Consider the following 20,058-nt stretch of genomic DNA (forward strand, 5'->3'; position numbering starts at 1 on the left):
AAGTTTGACTGTTTTAAAGATAAAGTTCAAATATTTATACTTCAAAAATAGGGGGACAAGGTAGGGATATTTCCTGCTGTTGAACCGAAGGAAAAGAAAATTTATCTCAGGAGCTACTAAGAATAAACATTATTCATTCTAATGACTAATTGGCAAGGAATTGGCCCTTCTTTCTTTTTAACTTGAATATTCTAACAGTACGCATGATATTTATGACACAGTACTTGAAATGCTGGCATTCTGGTCTAAGAAGCGTTTTTGGGAGATTCTACTTGCACGGATGGAATGGCTGAATAGTCTGTTAATACGTCATTCTTTTTCATAGAAATACTAACACCCTACGTATCTGACTTGTTTTAAACTATTGAATCCTGACAAAAGCTGCTACTGCTTTGCCATTCGGGTGGGCAGAGGGGGCAGTGGGGGAGTTGGTGCTTTGTCATTTCCAGGTCCCTCAAAAATAACTCAGATGAAATCAAGCAATCATGAATTCTGGGGCGCTGGCCAGGCCAAGTTTTAAAGTCATTTTAGTCCCTTCTGTGCTTCGATGTTCTCTCTATTACTTTCTTTTGTATCACATTAACCTCCTAATGTTCTTATCAACACTTATGGGATCCACATAAACCTTAAACTTGATAAGAATATCAGGGACATTTCTTAGAGCTTATATTAGTGATCTCCTTAGTAATACCTATCACCATGTACATCCTCGCTTTCATTAAATGAGCGGTTGCAGCTACCACTTTGAACTTGAAAACCATTGCTTTAGATACCAGCCTTAATGCATTTGATTCTCTACTAGTGTTAAAAGACAAGGACCCGGTTACCTAGAAATTTCCATGGTAACTTTTCATTTCCTTACCCGAAGTGAGGCTTCCAATGTCTTCGGAATCCTGACCTTTTCCATATTTAACCATTGCTTTGGGAGGCATTAACATCTGGCTTGGAACGTGAACCATGTGGTCATCTCCATTGCCATCCAACATGAAACCTGAGTATGCCTCAGCATTTAATTCCTGGTCCGTGTAGCTGTTCTCTTCTAGAAAAATCCCGAGTGGCTCCGGAGTAGCTCTAGGAGATAAGAAGGAAAGCTTAGGTAAATGCAGATAACTTCGGGGAATGCAAATACAATATCACAGCAAAATTAATGCAGCTATTTAGTTATGTTTTAGAAAATGATTGGTAAAAGTCTAAATTCATTTCCATCAAGTAGTTCATGAATATTGATTATACTTATTTAAAAAGTATAGTCCTGGCTGGTGTAGCTCAGTGGATTGAGTGCGGGCCTGGGAACCACACGATCACGGTTCGATTCCCAGTTAGGGAACATGCCTGGGTTGTGGGCCAGTTCCCAGCAGGGGACTCATGAGAGGCAACCACACATTGATGTTTCTCTCCTTCTCTCCTTCCTTTCCTCTCTAAAGATAAATAAATAAAATCTTTAAAAAATTTAAAAAAATAAAATAAAAAGTATAAACTGGTAAATTTAAAAGTTCCCATTTATCCTTCCTTTTCTATCCTATAGCCTATTCTTCATAGGCTATAAGCAGCTTATAGCCTATGAAGTGCTTCTTTGGAATAAACCAAGTTTGATTTGCCACAGAGTTTTAGATACACTACAAGAAAATCAATGATAGGTTATTTGTAACAACCAAATAATGTCTCACATTGACAATAATCACCATGTAAAAAATAGTCATGTAATTTACCAAGTACTGATCTGAGAGGAATAAGACTGTGTAAAATGTATTTCACTGACATCACACCTCTTAAAATACTCATAGTCCCTACATTTATATTCTTAGGCATTTCAGTGGTCACTATGATAATTTAGGAATACTTTTTATTTAGATGATGATAGAAACCACGTTCAATATAAGTTTATTGTTATTTAATTCATGTAAATAAGTTATACATTCAATGTCCAAGCTTACATTTGTATTTGATACTGGTGTTTGGCACCCACTGGTGCTACTTTAACTCTTCAGAGTTAACAAAGAAAGGGAAAAAGTCAGGTATAATACATGTATATGAATAATGCATTCACACCAAGTAAAAGCCAAGTGATACCAAGACGCCTGGGCTGAACGGTCACTGCACAGCAGTGCAGGTGAAGACGGGTGGTGAGGAGTTGAGTGCTCCCCAACAGAGGCGGGTGAGCTGAAAGCTCGGGTACCTCCACAGCATGCATCATTGTACCCATACTATACTTTTTTAGTTTTCAGGAATTCTATTTTGGCAAAGTAGAATCATCCATTACGTTCAACTAGGGTTTTAAATTTGCAGAGACATGGAAATAAAGAACAAACTAACAGTAACCAGGGGGGGGGGGAAGATAATGGGGGAAAGAAGGGGAAGGGACTAGTCAAGGAACATGTGTATAACGGATCCATGGAGTAGGCGAGATCAATGGGAGAAAAGGTGGGACAACTGTAATGGAACAACAATTAAAAAAATTAAAAATAAAAATACTAAAAACTTCCTAAATAAAGGACCCCTAGACAACGAATGGGGTGGGGGAGGATTGAATGTGGGAGATGGAGGGTGAGTAGGACAGGGGAGATCAATGGAGGAAAATGAGAACAACTATCATTGAACAACAACAAAACAATTTTTAAAAAAAGACAAAGACAAAAAAATTGTGTCTTCTTGCATTGGCTTGGATTTGATGCACAAATTCATTTTGGTCCAATAGTTGCATAAGAACTATAAGCATAGGGCAGTTTATTTGTACACGTTTAAATAACATAAATATTTTGTTGGGAGTTCTGCAGGACTTGATGTTTTCCTTTAAATGGTTTACAACTTATCCAATGCTGGGAAATGTGACCTCATGCTTCACATGACACCAGTGTTACATTTACCTTCAGAAGGTGTCAGCTATTAGACACTTCCTTGCTAAACCACCAAGTAAATGGAATATTACAGGAGTGCATTACCGGAAATATTACAGGGAAGCATTACAGGAACATGGACTCCAGGAATTCGGAGGCACCTTCATCCTGCCATTTTGCTTCTGGTTGTTAGAGGCCTCTTCTGTTCTGAGAAGCTCTTAGCTGGCCTGCCATCTGAGGCTGGAGGAGTCAGGGCCGTAACCTGGGGCTTTCACAGGCCTCCAGTCTGGGATCCAGGCTCAGCGAAGTACAGAGAGAAACAGAGAGCAGCCCAATGGGCCACTCTCATTCTGTTTGAGGTTCAAGATTCATTCAGATGAATTATTTCTATTTTTATTTAGGATCTAGTTTTAAGGGAAATTATGTACATGTACAACTCTATTGTGGGTTTTGTTTTGTTTTTTTTTTGCTATGTGTTGGGGATGAAACTGTGAATCATGTAACCCCACACTTCAGTGAGATAAGACATTAGGATAAACTGTAATAATAACCTTAATACATGTATGAAAAGGTGTAAACAGCCCTGGCTGGGTGGCTCAGTTGGTTGGAGTACGTCCTGTACACCGAAAGGCTGGGGTCCAATCTCCGGTAGGGGTGTCTACAGGATCGCACGTTGTAGTTTCTCTCTCACTCACTCTCTCTCTTCCTCCCTCTCCCTGTCTCTCCCTCCCTCCCTCTCTCTCTAAAATCAATAAACATATCCTTAGGTGAGGACTTTTTTTAAAAAGGTACAAACAAGGAGGAATTGTGGATTTGGTTTGAAAGTAAAGACAGGCCTCAAGGTGGAGACAGCTTCAGTCAGGGCCATACAAGAGGGTGGCGTTCCACTGGAAGGGACAGGGTCCTAGGGAGCAGGACCAGAGCCCCAGGAGGTGAGTTGACAGTTCGCTCAAGGCAAACAAGAGTCCAGTGTGGCTGAGACTCGGTGCTCATGGTGGGAGAGATGGGAAGCGAGGTCGAGGTGGGTTGAGGCTAAATTGGGCTTTCTAGATTCCGGGATACATTTCAATGTGGGAATTTCTGAAGAAACCATGAATTTAGAGGCAACGTTGTAATAAGGCTCACGCGGCTGTTTTAAAAACATCAATCCAGAAAGCATGCTTGATACAGAACTTCTGCTACAGAAAATGAAACGCACGCAGAGCCTTGACTTCAGAGACTCTATCAGCTTCCTTAGCCTAATAACCTGCCAACTGCCAGTCACAAGCCCAGCAGGCCATTAACACTCATTTGTAAATGTAAGAGCTTCCTAACTCACAGGAAATGCAGATCTTGACCCTCCTCTTCTTGGGAATTGATGAGTCTGCAGGCATTCTCAAGCATCGGTGGCGGGTACTGATTGAATCCTCCTACCGAGAAAGCAAAGTTATAGTTAGATTTTTAAACTAGAAATTGTGTAAGCTAGGTAAAGAGAACCCCAGCAGGAATCCTCTTCAATCAATAAATGCCACTAAAACATTTCAGCAAAATCTGGCTGGGGCGAAAACAGAAAATAGTAGTAACCAGAAACAGCCTTTAGAATTTGATGTTAGAGTGTTCTGCAAGCCAAAGACTGACCAGGATCAGGGGAAGAGACCTCCTCAAATTGTGCATTCAAAGGTTGACTGTGATGCGGAGATCTAATCTGACTCTGACTCTGCAAAGCTTTTCCACTGAGACATATGCTAATGAATCAAATATAGAAAAGGTATTTTTTATTACATGATTCTACTTCTGTGCCAAGTAACTCTGATTTCAAGGAAGAAAAGCATCACAGACAGGGTTTTGGTTTACTGACCTAAATGAATCCCTTTACCCCCTGCCATTGTTGTTCTACAATCTGTGAACTACTGAGGAGTGTACTGTGTCACCCCACGTTCAGGGAAACAAACACTTTTTAAAGTTAAAGGAAGCCTTGGACCATTGAACGATCAGAGGCTCCATGAAAGTATCTCATGGAGCCTTTTATGGAATCTTTTCTGGAGAATATTTATGGTTTTATAATAATCATATTTTTCTGGTTCTAAGACCAACAGTTTTTTTTCTATTTCCTTAAAATGAGACTACGCCTTTTAGTCAGTTGCACCTGTCAGTTGCCGATAGTGAGTTAGGAGTTGCGAGGCCGTTGTCTGCGTGCAGAACGGCAGATGTGCCAGCACCAACTCTTGCGGCCCTGGTGTCAGTCAGTGGTTTAAAAAATTCCCAGAAGTATTAGGAGAGGCGTCTTCTAACCCCTGCAAACCACATGGTTACGGGAGGGCAGTGAACTGGATGTTTTAGCAACACCATTCAGGTGGAAATCAAGAGTCAGCAAGCGCTACATAATTGCAAAGCCACTTAAGAGGCCAGCAAGCCCAGCTTTGAGTTATTTTATAGCCTTTGAAAGTGCTGCATCAACATCAATCTTAATGGCACAAAGAACAATAATGAACAGGAAAGGGTGAGTATCAATGACTCTGAGTCAAGAAACAGCTCACAAGACTCAAATTCTGAATAAGAAGTTCCAGGGATGCCTAGTTCACGGCACGAGTGATTTATGTTGGTCTGTCTAAACGAATTCTTCTAATTACTATAAAATAAAGTGCTCTAAAAGGAAAGTCACTGTCAACATTTAATCGGAAGCATTTTGCTTTCTTTTTACATAATGTAATGATGCATCATACAGTTGAAGGCATTAAGATTTAAAGAAATACCATGATACTCCCAAGTGGGCAATTATTTGCTTCTTCAATGGAATATGAGCTAAAGGGGCAAGGTAGAGCTCTCTCCACTATGAAGAATGAAGTCTCAAGACACGGGCCACTACGGTGGTGTAGGAGATTTCTTAAGCACCAGGGTTAACTTTGGAATTCTAGGGGTGGGACTGGCTTCAGCAGGACCCAACTCTAAACCTGGTGGGTCTCCAGAAAGAGCAGGTTTGGCTCAGACTCTTTGGGATCCTCTAGATCAAGGTTTCTCAACCTCACTGCTACTGCAATTTTGAGCTGGATCCTTCTTTGCTGTGGGGGGCTGGGAGGGTGTACTGTGCTCTGCAGGATGTTTAGCAAATCCCTGGCCTGTACCCACTAGGTACCGGTGGCATCCTCTCCCACAATTGTGACGATCAAACATGTCTCCAGACCTTTACAAATGTGCTCTGAGGGGCAAAACTCTCCCCAGGTAAAAATCACGGCTGTAGAAAGAGTGTTTCTCAAGCCACTTGTGGTGAAGGACAAAGTATTTTTATTTCTAATCCTTGGCAGACTGATACACTTTGTTATCTGACTCAGTAAGACAAATCCCGCTGCTTTAAAAGTTTCTAAATGCTTACTCTCCATTTCTGTATTTCTCTCTTCATAGCTCAGTTTGTGAACTAGCACCTGTTCAGTGGTGACACTGGAGTGCCTTGCTACTCGAAGTGTCCTCCTTGGACAGGAGTATTGACATCCCTCCGGAAACTGTTAGGTGCAGAATCTCAGCCTCCACCCTGGACATGGTGCATCAGAACCTGCCTGCCAACAGCTACATGTCGTATGCTCACACTCTTTGGGAGCAGCATAGGACCGGGCTGTCCTTACACCCTCACATATCTCCAGGGTGGGCCAAGGCTGGAAAAAATCCTATTGTAGCAGAGAAAACTTTTACTTAAGTGCTCATCCTGAAGACCACCTAAAAGTAGCTAAAATTCCTTTAGTTGAGCACGTGTGGCTCAGGAGACCTCCAGTGATCCTGTGCTTTCTAAAGTGCCAAGCTTTTGGCTAAGAGACATCCTGTCATGAAAAAGGAAGGCCCAACCACATGTTGACCAAGGTATAAATAAGGTATAATCAGCTAAGCCCCACCCCTTTCTCCAACTCGCCGGCAGGCTAATTCATATATTGGGGCTAGCTACAGACACAAAAACAAGTTAGATTATCAATATCATTGACAAACTAATTTGTTCAAACCGATGGGAAAAACAAAATAGGGACTCACGTCTGACTGTGTATACAAATGGCTTTAAAAACTTCACAATATAACCCAGATCTGGCTTATGAATTCTCCCAAGCTGTATCAGATGGTGATCCAGTGGGTAGCTGGCCAGCTCCTCCAAGATGTCCTTATGTGGAGAGCGCAGGGAAATCACAAACATGACATAGCCTCTACACTTGGCCCTCAGGGCCACCTTCTGTAATAACTTCCTCCCCTCTCGGTTTTCTCCCGCTGAGACCACAAAGATGACCTTATGTTTTCTCGGGCTGGGTGCTTCTGGGAAGAGATTCTCTAGGGTCCACAGCAGGGCCTGGCCAATGGTGGCCTCTCCACTTCGCTGCTGGAGGGAATTCTGGATGTGGCTCTTCATGAGGGCTGGGTTGTTGTACGTGGTCCATTCAAACTCTGTGTTCACTGCAGCCTTCTTTCTCCTAGAGCCATCCCAAGGAGAATAGCTCACCAAGGCAATCCTGTCCCCAGAGTCTGGGATTGAAGGGTCCGACGCAACGTTGAAGTTGTCAAGCATTGAGCTCACCAGGTCTTTCATGGCCTTGAACTCATCTTTTGCCATAGTCTGAGAATTGTCTAAGAGGAAAGCTACATCCATGTGTGAACTTTCAGGTAAAAGAACCTCTTTGATGCAAGCATTTGGAGAACATTTATCTGAAAATACATAGAGAGAGAGTTATCACTGGTTTAATGTTGGCACAAGACGGTTATGGGAAACCTTCAAGTGATTCGGTGACCGGTTACCAAGAATTAGTGATCTGACCAACACTTCTTTAACCTCAGTGAATGTAATGAGGAAGTTTCCGCATCCCAACATTTCTGTAGCAATTGGCGGACAATTTGAGAAGGTCTTTGTGAAAAGCAGATGTGGGCAGCACGGGTACTTAAAATCTGAGTCATGTCCCCACTCAGGAAATATTTTCAATTGTTAGAGGCTTTTGATACAAACTACCAAACTATCTCTAAGAAAACCCACATCGATTGAAATAAGCTTCTAAACCAATGTTCACATTCTGTGGAAACTGCGAACATTACAGAGATTGAAACCCTGATACACGGCACTGGAAGGCAGGAAAACTTAGGACAAAATTTGCAATCCAGAGGAGAAATCTCTGACAAAGCCAGCTTCAATAACTCACCCAGAGGACATGTAAGTGTGTCAGCACAGTAAACACCTCCACTGGACTCACCGTAGCAAAGGGTGCAGCGCCAAAGTCTCTCTGATGATTCACGTTGCCCATCTGAAGGAGGTGGAATCACCTGAAATGTCCCAGTGTGGTCAAACTGTATTGAAAAAAACAAAACGCATGTAATGCTTTGTTCATTTTCTTTAGTCATTATCCGGAAGCCATGGTGCACCCACTTTAAGGGCTAATTTGGAAAACACCCCACTAGTTACCATTATCTTGTATTACAGCCTTTGCTCCATTCAGTGCGTGTTTATATGGATATACACAATCCCCCTTCTATCCTGAACATAACGCAAATAATATAGAACAGGTGTCAGCATCCCTATTTTATGAGGAGAAAATTGCCACAGGATAACCACCAGGTCCATCCAATAGGGCAGGTATTAAAACGCAGTCTTATTTCCAGGCCTGCAACTCTGCACTGAATTTCTGCATGCTTCTGATTATGCACCAGCTGACTGAGTACCACATACCAGCTTCTGAAGTTGGGTCCTACAGAAATTTTACACTCATAAGTTTTCTTTGGCCTTTTTAAGTAGTGATTCCAACTATCACCACCCTAATCACACTGTATATGGCCAGTGGACTTCCCATTCACAAATTCCAGTTAAAAGTCTGTTTCAAAAGGCAGTTGACAGCAGATACTACTAAGTCTATGCAAAATTCTTGTTAGTACACTGCCTGATTTTGTGTTTCTTGATTACATTTTGTGCTTTAATACTCACTGGAATGGACAATAGGTAACATTAATTGATTAATTAATTAATTAATTCACTCATTCCTTGAGTCAAGAACTATTTATTGGGCATTTACTGCGTGAGGCACGGTGCAAGGCAGAAGCTTTCACTGCAATGAAATAATTCTATTATTCCCAGACAGTGAGGAAGGTATCTCTCAACCCACAAACATGCTCCTGCTCTTTCTCCATCTCCATTGGGAAAGTAAAGGGTTAGGAAAGGCAGAGCCTCCAGTTTTCTGTAAAGTGTGAAATGATCATTCGGAAATATTGTAATCATTTCACCCTTATGGTTAGACAGTATTTACTATGTTTCATAAAAGTAATTTTATGAAGTTGGATGCTTTGGGTGTTGCTTTGTATTTGACCTTCTTGGTCCCCCATGTAAAGACTGAATGCTACCTTGATAAATCAGGAAGTTTATCCATAGGAGTGAACCACAGTTCATTTATGCACAAGTGCTTATTGAATGTCTATAATGTTATAGGTACTGTTCTAGGTGCCAGGGGCACAGAGATGAACAAAGCAGATAAAATCTCTACCTTACATGGTTGTTGGGGGTCAAGTACAATAACATAATAAATCAATGATCTATTATGTTGGAAGATAATTATATTCAGGGAAAAAACTGACTTTCTACAGTCCTTTCTGTCAGGATCTATTGTGACTCTCCCAGCGGCTCCTATTTCTAAAAAATCTTGGATGTGATATGAGCAGATTGATGATCACCATGATTTTTTACAGTAGAAATATGAGTATTTGTATGAAAAGAGAGCTTTATAATCTCTTGCATGACATGATGGCTTCATGCAGGTCCAGAAACATGTATTCCATGGATAATTCGCATACATTTAAAAACAGTAGAACGGTACATGGAGAAGTTCTTAAGTGCGGTGGGTAGGGAGAGGGAAGCATCGATTTCATAGGAATCTGTGGTTCCAAAAGGGAAGGAGCCTCTCCTGGGAATCATGTTCACACCCTGGGGGCTCCAAGATTCCCTAAACTCCATCTGCCACAGGTTAAGACCAGCTGTTCAATGAGATACAGGGAGCGGATGACAGGTTGGAGACACAGGTCAGCAGAGGGCTGGTAGAACACCACATTCTCAGCTCTTTCAATCAGACAGACCTGAGGTCGAACCTTGTGCAGCCGTTCAGTAGCTGTCCAAAATTGGAGAAGTCACTCAAACTGTCTGGGCCTCCGTCTCCTCATTTTAAAATGGAGAAAACAACGGCATTGACTTCAGAGTTGCGGCAATGTATGAGCATGATGTCCATCTCTAGGGACAGTGCCTGGCACATAACAAGAGCTGAGCAAATGTGGCTGCAATTCCTGTTGACTCCGTTGCTATTTGATACTAGATTTCATAGGCTAACAATGCAGCCATGTAAACTGCAGAGGGACCGAAGAGGCCACACATCTCCCCCTACTCCCCACCGTTCCCTTCCCGCTGGTAGTACTCCTGCCTTAAAAATGAAGAAGTTGCCAAGAGAAGTTCTTACCCCAAAAGCCTCATCAAGAAAATCCCTTCCATCGAAAGCAAAGACTGTTGGACTGATATCCAGGGCGCTAAGCTCCATGGTGGCCGTGATGATGGATGACCGACTGGATGCTTGCCCATTGCTAAAAAACACAGCAACTCTCCTCACGTTGGCTCCCACAGATGTCCGCTTGAAAACATTCCGGGCCACAAATCTCATCACATTACCAATGTCTTGAGCTGCTGTGGGGCTTTTATATTTTATTTGGGAAAGAAGCTGGAGGAGTTGCTTCTTGCTATGGTAGTCGGACCGACGGATGAGATAGCTGGTGTCTGAATCATAGGAAACCACAGCAACTCTTGCTCCCACAGGGCAGTTATTTTCCCTGATGTTAAGGTCATTGACAATTGAAGTGATGATATTCCTCATTTCATTAAATCTCGGTTCTGTGATACCATAGGACTGGTCCAGGGCAAATACCAGCTCTGTTGGATATAGTGGACACTCTTCTACAAAAATGAGAAACAGAAGTATTAAGTGATATCGCTGGATCATAAGTCTTTCCCAGTCCTCTTTACTCCAGTAAGGCTGGTCCACGCCAAGGTCTGGGAAAAGGCAGGTGCTACATACAACTCTAGAACTGAAGGTGCTGACATTTTAGCTTGAAGGTGTCGCATAAAAATAGAGCGTTAAAATTTGGTTACATGAAGTGCAGACTTCTCAGCCTTTCCTTCCTAGTACCCATCAGGGTACCTGGTAGACTTCATTCTAATTCACAGAGTTTTATAAGGCACTTATGTGTCCAAAGTTTTTGTTTTGTTTCAGAATTAAAGGGAATGGTGCCATACTTGGTAATAAGGTCCAAGACCCTGCGGGTCTACTTCAGCAGGCCTCTAGGAGACCAGGAGCCCTTGGAGTTGACATAACTGGCCTTATTAGCAATGTCACCCAGGGGATGTAAGGCACCCTGCAACACTGATTGTGGGGTAGGCCCTGGGCAAACCACTCGCGGCAGAGTCAAGTTGGCAAGTGGTACGTGGTGAGAAGACAGGTGAGTGAGATGAAAGGTGTGGGTCTGAGGGAATAAAGGACACATTGCCTATCCACGAAGGTGGTGTCCACGGGGTCAAGCATCAAACAGGGCAATGGAATATGACCAATCAGAGAGCCCTGTCACTGAGTCCCTCAGCAACACAGGGGGAACTCCATGAACAAACTGAGCTGTGAATTGGGGTGGGGCCTGGAGAGAATAGAAGAGTAAAGGGCCCATTTTACAATCAGGTCCAACACGACGTGGTCAGTCACAGTCCAAAACAAGACAGAAGTGTCTACATAGAAGGAAAACGTCCTTATTCCCACAGGGTGAGAGTTGCTTTCAAGTTGGTCTTTTCAGAACATCGTAATAATTTCAGCAAAAAATATACTATCGTAGGAATACTCACCTTTCCAACATGCTATAAAAATGAGAAGAGAGGGAGAGAGAGAGAGAAGATTTGATTATACTTTTGGAACACAGACTAAAAATAATCCAAAACAATAAACATTTCAACAAAGTTTTATATATTTTTTGACTGTAAGTGCACATGAAGCTAACACCCAAGTTACGGGAAGCCAAGGCTGAAGACTGGAGGCTGGAGAAAGACATGCACAGAATTTCATTCATTTGTGAAACTTCTGACCCTTTCTCCGTGTGAGTCATGGCCAGCAGACTTTAGCAGAATTTTGGTTGAAACCTGAAACATTGATCACTTGTCTTAGAAGCAGAACAGATGAGCCTCTGTTGAAATGGTGAGATAGCTAATGTTTAATTTGTTTTATATATTTTCTTATAGGCTTCTGAGCATCATTCAGCAAGGCAAGGCTAAAATATGGGGTTTTATTTTCTTCCCTGATAAACACCCTGGGAACCTCTATTTCCCTGCAATAAATACTGTGAAGATTGCCAAATGGCATTGTCTCTGCTAAATATGCAGTTCCCGAGAGTTATCTTTATATCTAGAGAGATAAGGGAACCCCGCCCCCTGCCTCCTAAGGATTTCTCCTGAGCAGAATGGCATTGGTTTCTCTAAGTGATTTCTTCTGTCAGATGAAATGGGGAAATCTTTAAGTAAGCACAGGCCTGACAATTTTTGTGTTTATTTTACTCAGTTCCTAGGAAACAAATGAGTCACTCCAATATGATGAAAGTCAATATCAGCACTGACAGCAAACTGGCCTTCCATCCTGCTGCCCCGTAGCTGGGCTCCCCTCCCAACAACCCTATGGACATCTTTTGTCCTTAGCCTTCGCCAGCAGACAGCACATAGCACCCACAGCCTCCTCTGCATCACAAGGCTGAAACAGATGCCTTTTCTTTGGACAGAGAACTTTCTTATTTGTTAACCTCCAACCCCACTACAAGGCTAGAAGCTGGAAATAGACACACCTGTCTGGGTTTGAATCTGGGTGACTTGGGAGAAACTAGTTGACCCCTTTGAATGTGTTTCTCTTTACGTTTATTTTTTCTAGAAATCCTCTTCAATTATGCCTCTTACCCCAAAACTCTAATCATTTGGGTCCTCCTGTTTAATTCTCAGCCACGCTCATCTCTCCTCACCCCCACCCCCCATCCCCCCTCCCCCCCCCCCCCCCCCCGCCAGCTTCCTAGATCTCTTATTTTATTCTGGGGTTAGGGTCCGAGCCACCAGTTCAGGACCCAGCCCTCCTTCCTGTGGGACAAAGAGCTGCTGCAGGATTTGAAGAGCAAACGTGTCAGCAAGAGTCTGAACAGGCAGAGCCTCAGTGATGTTGTCCATAAAGTGAGTTCATCTGAATTAGCTCTAAAGACCTGCCACCCAAATCCCCATCTAGGATCCAAACTCTGGAATTTCACCCTCACTGACCAGCACCTGCCTGGTCATAGAGCCCACCACTCTGCCCTGGCCCCCTAATTTCCCGGCTAACTCCTTTCATTCAGTGTTGGAAAACTACCTTCAAATCCTAAACCCTCCAAGGGCAGGTGTTCACCGACCCAGTTCCTTTTGCCTCCTTTGTTCTTTCTTGGGAAGGCATCCCTTCATTTCACTGAGAACCAGCAACACCTTGAAGGCAGTCTGACCACACACTCATCTCCCCTACTATGGCTCTGTCTTTGTCCTCTCCCTGTGCCCCCAGGCCTGGTTCTCCCCTCTTCCCTCTGCTGGAGAGCCTTGCTACTTCTCAAGCTATGCCTTTCATGGGTCCCTTCCCTGTGAACCCTTTCTGCATTGGCTTCTTCTTGTTCCTTTTCAAGTTGCCTGCATTTGGCAGGACTCCCTCATCTCTGCAATGCCATTCTCTGTCCTTCAGTCTCCCCGAGTTTATCCCTTGGGGTTCTGTTTCCGTCCCTCTAGATTCCTACTCTTTGGAACCTCATCCATCCATGTGGCTCTAAGGACAACAGACACTTGAGTGACTTCAACACCTGAATCTCCTTCCCTGACGCTCACCTTTTTACAGCCCATTTCATGGGCTGCCTGCACTTTGGTTCACTTTAGGGCCCACACAACATTACTCTGCCTCTAAGATGTTCCAAGCCATCATGTTTTCCTACCAGCCGATGACCGTTTACAGACCCCTCCTCTGCCTCCTGATCCACAGGGATACTTAGCTCTCCCCGTCTGGACTTAAAGGGATTTTAAACTCGGTTTAGTTGTTGTTCTGTCTTTGCCACATGCTTGCAATGCTGCATTTTCATCCAGTGTTCCTCAGTCAAGTCTCTGATTTTCCCATCTTACATTTTTATGGTTCTGATTGTATAAGCATGATTATAAACGCCAATGCAAACATGAAGACTAATCACCTAAAATTCTACCACCCTAACATAAGTTGTTACACATTTATACTTTTGCCTCTACTATTTATTTGTATGTATTATATTTGCCTATATGGAAAAACAAAGATCTGACTTAATTTTATGTTTGTTCATGGCAATATTTTTCATATTCTGATTGCCTTCATAAAAACCATATCTGTACAGTTATTTTGCTCTAATGAATATTCCAACATTCATCTATATCTATAATTTTTTCCTTGCTTTGCTTTATTTCCTTTGAATAAATTTCCAGAAATGAGATTACTGGGTGTTTTCTACCTTATTTCCTTCTTTCATAACCACAGACAACCCCTCTATTTGTTGACTTCTGCTTTTTCCCTTTGCTGAAACTATTGTCTTGTCACTTCTCATCATGTCCTCATAGTGGGGATTCAATGACTCCCATCCAAGGAGCTTTCGTTAACTAAGTAACAAACCAAGGAACCCCAAGCTCCCATGTTCATCCCTTTAATACCATGTTTTCTCAGTTCCAACTTTGTACATAACTGTTATACAAATATGTGAGCTCATTCACACACCATTCGAATTGGTCTCTAATTGCTTCCTATAAGGCGTGTTTTCTCTCCTGTATGAATTGCATCTCATGAGCTAAGTTAAAGTACACATCACTACTTATATCCCTTTGTCTCCCACCTTTGAAGGGAGCTGTTCACACGGCAGGCTCTCACAGTAAGCCTGAGGCAAAGGATGTTTGCCTTCTCCACCAGTGAATTCAGCTGACTGGTACTACCCACTCGCATCGTCTTCACCCTAAGTGCCCTCACCAATCACCGATGCTCTCCCTCTCCGACCCACAGATACTCACGACTATGGTTCCGCACAAACTGGATCAGCTCACATTGCTAGAAATAAAAAAATAGAGAATAGAAACATGAGCACAGTGGCTTCCTAGTGGCCATATTTATTTTCCAGTGGACCGGTTGGGTTTTCTTTAATGAATAAGGAGATACATACAGAATATATAGGTGTCCCTGCCATGCCTTTGGGGCCCTAGGAAAACAAAACCAGAGAAGGTTATTGGCATATGAACTGGAGTCTTTAATATCAAAACAAAAGCAGAGGAAAAAAGTCTTCATTCTTTTTTTAAGTTAAAAGTGATGTTTTGCATCTGTTTATTTTATTTCAGGAACACAGAAATATCCGAATTTGAATGATTCTAAGTTGGTTATTTTAGGGAAATTTCCAAAATAGCGGAGTACAAATGTTTGCAACATGCATATTCACAGTGGCCAAGATACAGAAACAACCCAAGTCTTTTGATAGATGATTGGATAAAGAGTCTACGGCCATACCACCCTGAATGCACCCAATCTCATCTGATTTCGGAAGCTAAGCAGGGTCGGGCCTGGTTAGTACTTGGATGGGAGATGATTGGATAAAGAAGATGTGGTACACATATATACAATGGAATACTCCTCAGCCATAGAAAAGATGAAATACTGCCATTTGCAACAAGGATAGATCTTGAAAATACCATGCCAAGTAAAATAAGTCAGACAAAAAATGGTCAAGAACCATATGCTTTCACTAATAGATGGGATATAAAACTGAAAGCAACAAATGAACAGACCAGACAAACAAACAAAAACTCACAGACACAGCCAATGGTTACCAGAGGGAAAGTGGGGTTGGGGGTAGAAAAGGGTAAATGGGGTCAGATCCGTGGTGGTGGAAAGCACCGCTGGAGAGAGTGATGAAGATTCCTGATCCGGTGGATTACAATGCTCTTTCCCCACGTGAGAGTTTTTTGTGTCAGTGTTAGATCAATAAAGCTAAAGTCTGCCCAGAGTAAACTGAATTATTTTATTTCTTAAAGATATTTGTACTAAAGACATAAAACTTAGAAGGCACTTCTCACTAGACAACTTAAAATTGTAAATGACAGACTTCCCAAAGCACGGCAGGCAGGAGAGGAATTTATTGAGAACTCAGAGGTACAAGTTCATGACAAATCAAGGAGTTTCAAATGCAAGCAGCAGCCCACAGCCTCTACAGATGTGAAAGAACCAAAGACAATTACACAGGAAAAGGAGCATCACACAAAAGAAGAGCAGACACGCTATGCTCATAAATGCTGAGAGGTTGTAAGAAAAAGGAGTACGGGTACCGTATTTTGCCGTGTATAATGTGCTCCTGTGTACACTGCACACCCACATTTTTGGCCCAAACTTTCAGGAAAAAAAACCTTTTTGTTTTCAGTTTTTAACTTAAATATTTATTTTTATTTAGAGACTTGTTTTTTGTATTATAAAAGAATGTTAGCATTTGTTTTTAAACATATTATGGTACAAGAAATTTTATGTAACAAATAATTATAAAACACAAGAACAGATACAAAGTATTTCAGGTACCATCCATGTGTAATGTGCATCCTTATTTTTCCCTCAAAAATTTGGGCAAAAAAGTGCACATAATACATGGCAAAATATGGTAATTAGTGAGATGATTCGAGAAGGTTCCTGAGATGAGGCCAGCCTTTCTTGACAGTTCCAGCTTTCCTCTGTTCCCCTTCTTCCTTCTTTTTATTAGGATCAGGCTTTGCCTTGGCAGCTGGTTCTTAACATATTTGCTCACATGGTTCCCTTTGGGCAGCTAGGATGCTGGCTTCAGAAAATTCTATTATTACAAGCTCATACTCATGCAATTCCACCAGCTCCCCAGCTGCTCAACCATGAATGTCAGAGCAAGAATCCTTTGTTCTGAACGTCAGCTCGGTCATCTGTCCATCCATTCAGCCGATAATCAGCGAAGTGCCTGCTGAATGCCGAAGCACCCCATTCTATGCTGCTGGTGTCAACCAGAACAGTTGTGGCATCCACAGTTCTACCCATGGGAGAATATTCTCTTCCTGACCCAAATCAGGGAATTGTGTCTCTCACTAAAGGATGCTGACTCATGTCCTTCCCTTTACAACTTAGGGCAGAAAACAGAGGAGAATACAGAGCCCCATAAACAGAGAGAGGAACAGCTTCTGGCCAATAAAGAGGATAGGCGGCCGAGAACTTGCAGAGGATTGGAACTGCAGAGCCTGTGTTATAAAGTACTTAACTGTAACTTTGAGCAAGTTTTCCAGCAGAAGCTGAGGCTCAAGGGCCTGAGACAAAGAAGGCACATTCTGTCAGATCAGCAGGGTCAAGTTTAAGACCAGCAAAATATGGGAGCTCCAGAATCTGGACAAGAGATAAGTCCAGACTGGCAACTAGCTCACAGACTAGATTCTCACCCACATGACTAAGAATATTTACCAGGCAATACAAAAGAAATAAAAGACTGTATCAGAATATCTATTAGAGCTAATTGATTCTCATTCTACTATGAATTCAGTCTTCCACAAACTCCCATGGTTTTTGTTTCCCTTATAAAGTCCCAAGTAGGAGGACTCCCCCAGGCAGTCAGAACATACCCACAAAGCACAAACCAAGGTAAGCAGTTTTCCACTCCCTGCACAATGCTGCCTGCGCCTGCTACCTGCAACACAGGTGCTGGCAACATTAAGTTCTTACCTGACTGTACTCATTAGGGGAAAGAGAGCATGTAGATAAATCAGTACAATAACATGAGAGAGACTAATACAGAGAGATGGGTATTTCATCAGAGGGAGATGGGCCTGACTGCCCAAGTATGCTTCCAGAGGTGGCATTTCTCTTACGATGAAATCATAGTGGGAAGTTGCAGTTATATTTCCAAATATCTCTTGGGTTCACATTTTGAGGACAGGAAGGGAATACCAATGGTTTTGGGAAATTCTATCAACTTGCCTAGCATGATGGAATGTTGCCAGGATACTTTATGCAATTTCACCCCTATTTTTTAAACTTCAGGAAAAAAAGTAACAGTAATAACTAGTATTTGCATTGAACTTGAAAGTTGACAAAGACTGGTCACTTGTGAGCATGTGATCCTCTCAGCTACCTTTTGAGGTTGTTGTCACAGGATACGTCATCTCCATTTTAGGGGTAAACTGAGAGACTCAGTGACTGGCCCAAGGACACACAGCCAACAGGAAGCAGAATCTGGACTTGAATCTAGTGCTTCTGACGTTAAATTCTGGGCCCGTTCCATTGAACACCCTACAAACCAGTGTAATAGATGGGACTTAGATCACATGCGTACACTTACTCTCTGCCCTGGAGGTCCGTGAGGCCCTCGAGATCCCTTCACGCCTCTCAAACCCGCAGTGAGCTGCAGACAGAAATACGGGTTACTTTCCACATCATCAGCCAAGAGATTACAACTGTTTCAATGAGACCTTACAATTAAAAATATTTTTGTTAAAGAAAGCAACAATTAATTCAAGTCAGTTCCGTACATGAAATATAAACAGCTATCTTAATCATCAGGAAACATCATTTCCCTTGGAGCCTCTTCATTTAGCAACACACTTAGCTCTGGCACTGGCTGTGCATTTCAATCTAAAATAGTTATAAGCTAGGACTGATGCTAAAAAAGAAAGAAGGAGAGAAAACCAGTACACTAGGGCACACAGAAGTCTAATAAAAAGCCCTCCCAACTGCAAAGGGTTGAATATAAAATACCATCGCCCACGTACATAAGGGGGCCGGGAGGCCTGTGTCATTCCCATATCTGAAGGTGGTGGATATGGGTGCTAATGAAATATATCCACCAGACAGAAAGTATCTGTTGAATTGCAACTCTTTCATGCCGATAATGACACAGCTATTACACTCAAATTTTAAAATAAAAGGATGCTTGTCTCAGCATCTTGTTTTTAAATACATATAACATTCTGCTCTGCACTTTCCTAATTAGCAGATCTCAACAGCTTTCCTTTTAAGGCATCTCAATGTCTACCCCAGATGACCTTGGTTGTCTGGGTAGTGGAACTGTCAGAAAACCCGCCGGGACACAGCAGAAAGTTGACAGCTTCGTTTCCACTCACAGGATCGATATTCTGGGCTGTCACGAGTGCCGTAGAAAAAGACTGGAAGGCACTGACCAGCCTCGGAATGGCCAGTTACCCTTCCGTAAATCTCTATAATGGTTCAGAGTCAGGGAACCACAGGCTTTCAGGGCTGAAAATGACCTTTCATGCCATTAAGTTCAACTCTCAAGTTGTAGAAATAGAGACCCTGAAAAGGTGTGTTGAAGATCACAGAGCCAGGAAGTGACATTTGAGGTGTCCTTGGGATGGAGTGATAACCCACATTTATTATCGCAACAGAAAAGAAAGGGTCTTTCAAAGAAACATGTTTTGTGCCTGGAATTACATGTCACTTACTCTCAGTCCCCGAAATCCTTTGGGTCCACGTGCCCCAGGAATTCCAGGATTGCCAATTTCACCCTGAGGATTCAGATGTAAGAAATCAATCTTTAATCAAATGTTAAAATATTTGCTGTGAAAGAATAAAAATCTCTCTCCCTAATCCAAAACCTAATTGATTCTATAACTATACCAGATATTAAACACTAAAAGTTATCTCCTATCATTTGGAACCAAGTCATTGATATACTTAGATATTCTATAAACTATTTTAAATTTTCTAAATTTATTTATAAGTATGTATAATTGCTGTCTAATACAAATATCTAAGAAAAATGCTTGAAAATCAGGGAAAACATGTAGAACACTGACTACATAAAATATTAAATAGTGAATTACTTCCTAAATTTATGTATCATTTCTGAAAAAGTGGAAGGTTAAATAAATTTACTCTGACGTTGGTAGGACTAATTTTGGCGTGTATTTATGCCAAAAATATGCTGATTTCACATTTAACCCTACATTGAAACCCGCTGTTTTTCTCCCCTTATTATAAATTAGAAAACTGGTCCTCTGTGATAAGAACCCTGTCCTAACAGTTACTTACACAGTCTCTTCTTTACCCTTCTCCACTGAAGGAAAGAATCTCTTTTGTTAATTTATCAATTTAAAGCACTTTTAGCCATGCCTGGTGTGGCTCAGTGGGTTGAGTACGGGCTTGTGAAGCAAAGGATCGCTTGTTTG

General features: G+C 42.0%; 1 protein-coding gene across 4 annotated transcripts in view; it reads right to left on the bottom strand.

Moving 5' to 3' along the window:
- The window catches only part of COL6A5 (collagen type VI alpha 5 chain), a 111,099-nt gene that overhangs the window by 22,529 nt on the left and 68,512 nt on the right, over positions 1–20,058 (bottom strand). For all 4 annotated transcript variants that reach the window (XM_037061311.1, XM_037061312.1, XM_037061314.1 and 1 more), the window contains exons 28-37: positions 19,333–19,395; positions 18,213–18,275; positions 15,048–15,083; positions 14,899–14,935; positions 11,683–11,694; positions 10,262–10,749; positions 8,024–8,117; positions 6,828–7,487; positions 4,153–4,243; positions 863–1,071 (exon numbers count right to left, since the gene is read on the bottom strand). In XM_037061311.1, coding sequence (XP_036917206.1) covers positions 863–1,071; positions 4,153–4,243; positions 6,828–7,487; positions 8,024–8,117; positions 10,262–10,749; positions 11,683–11,694; positions 14,899–14,935; positions 15,048–15,083; positions 18,213–18,275; positions 19,333–19,395 — 1,753 coding nt within the window. The remainder of the gene's footprint in view (positions 1–862; positions 1,072–4,152; positions 4,244–6,827; positions 7,488–8,023; positions 8,118–10,261; positions 10,750–11,682; positions 11,695–14,898; positions 14,936–15,047; positions 15,084–18,212; positions 18,276–19,332; positions 19,396–20,058) is intronic.

Source organism: Sturnira hondurensis, unplaced genomic scaffold (assembly GCF_014824575.4).
Source record: "Sturnira hondurensis isolate 20B ecotype Veracruz unplaced genomic scaffold, ASM1482457v3 Scaffold0013299, whole genome shotgun sequence".
NCBI classification, from domain to species: domain Eukaryota; kingdom Metazoa; phylum Chordata; class Mammalia; order Chiroptera; family Phyllostomidae; genus Sturnira; species Sturnira hondurensis.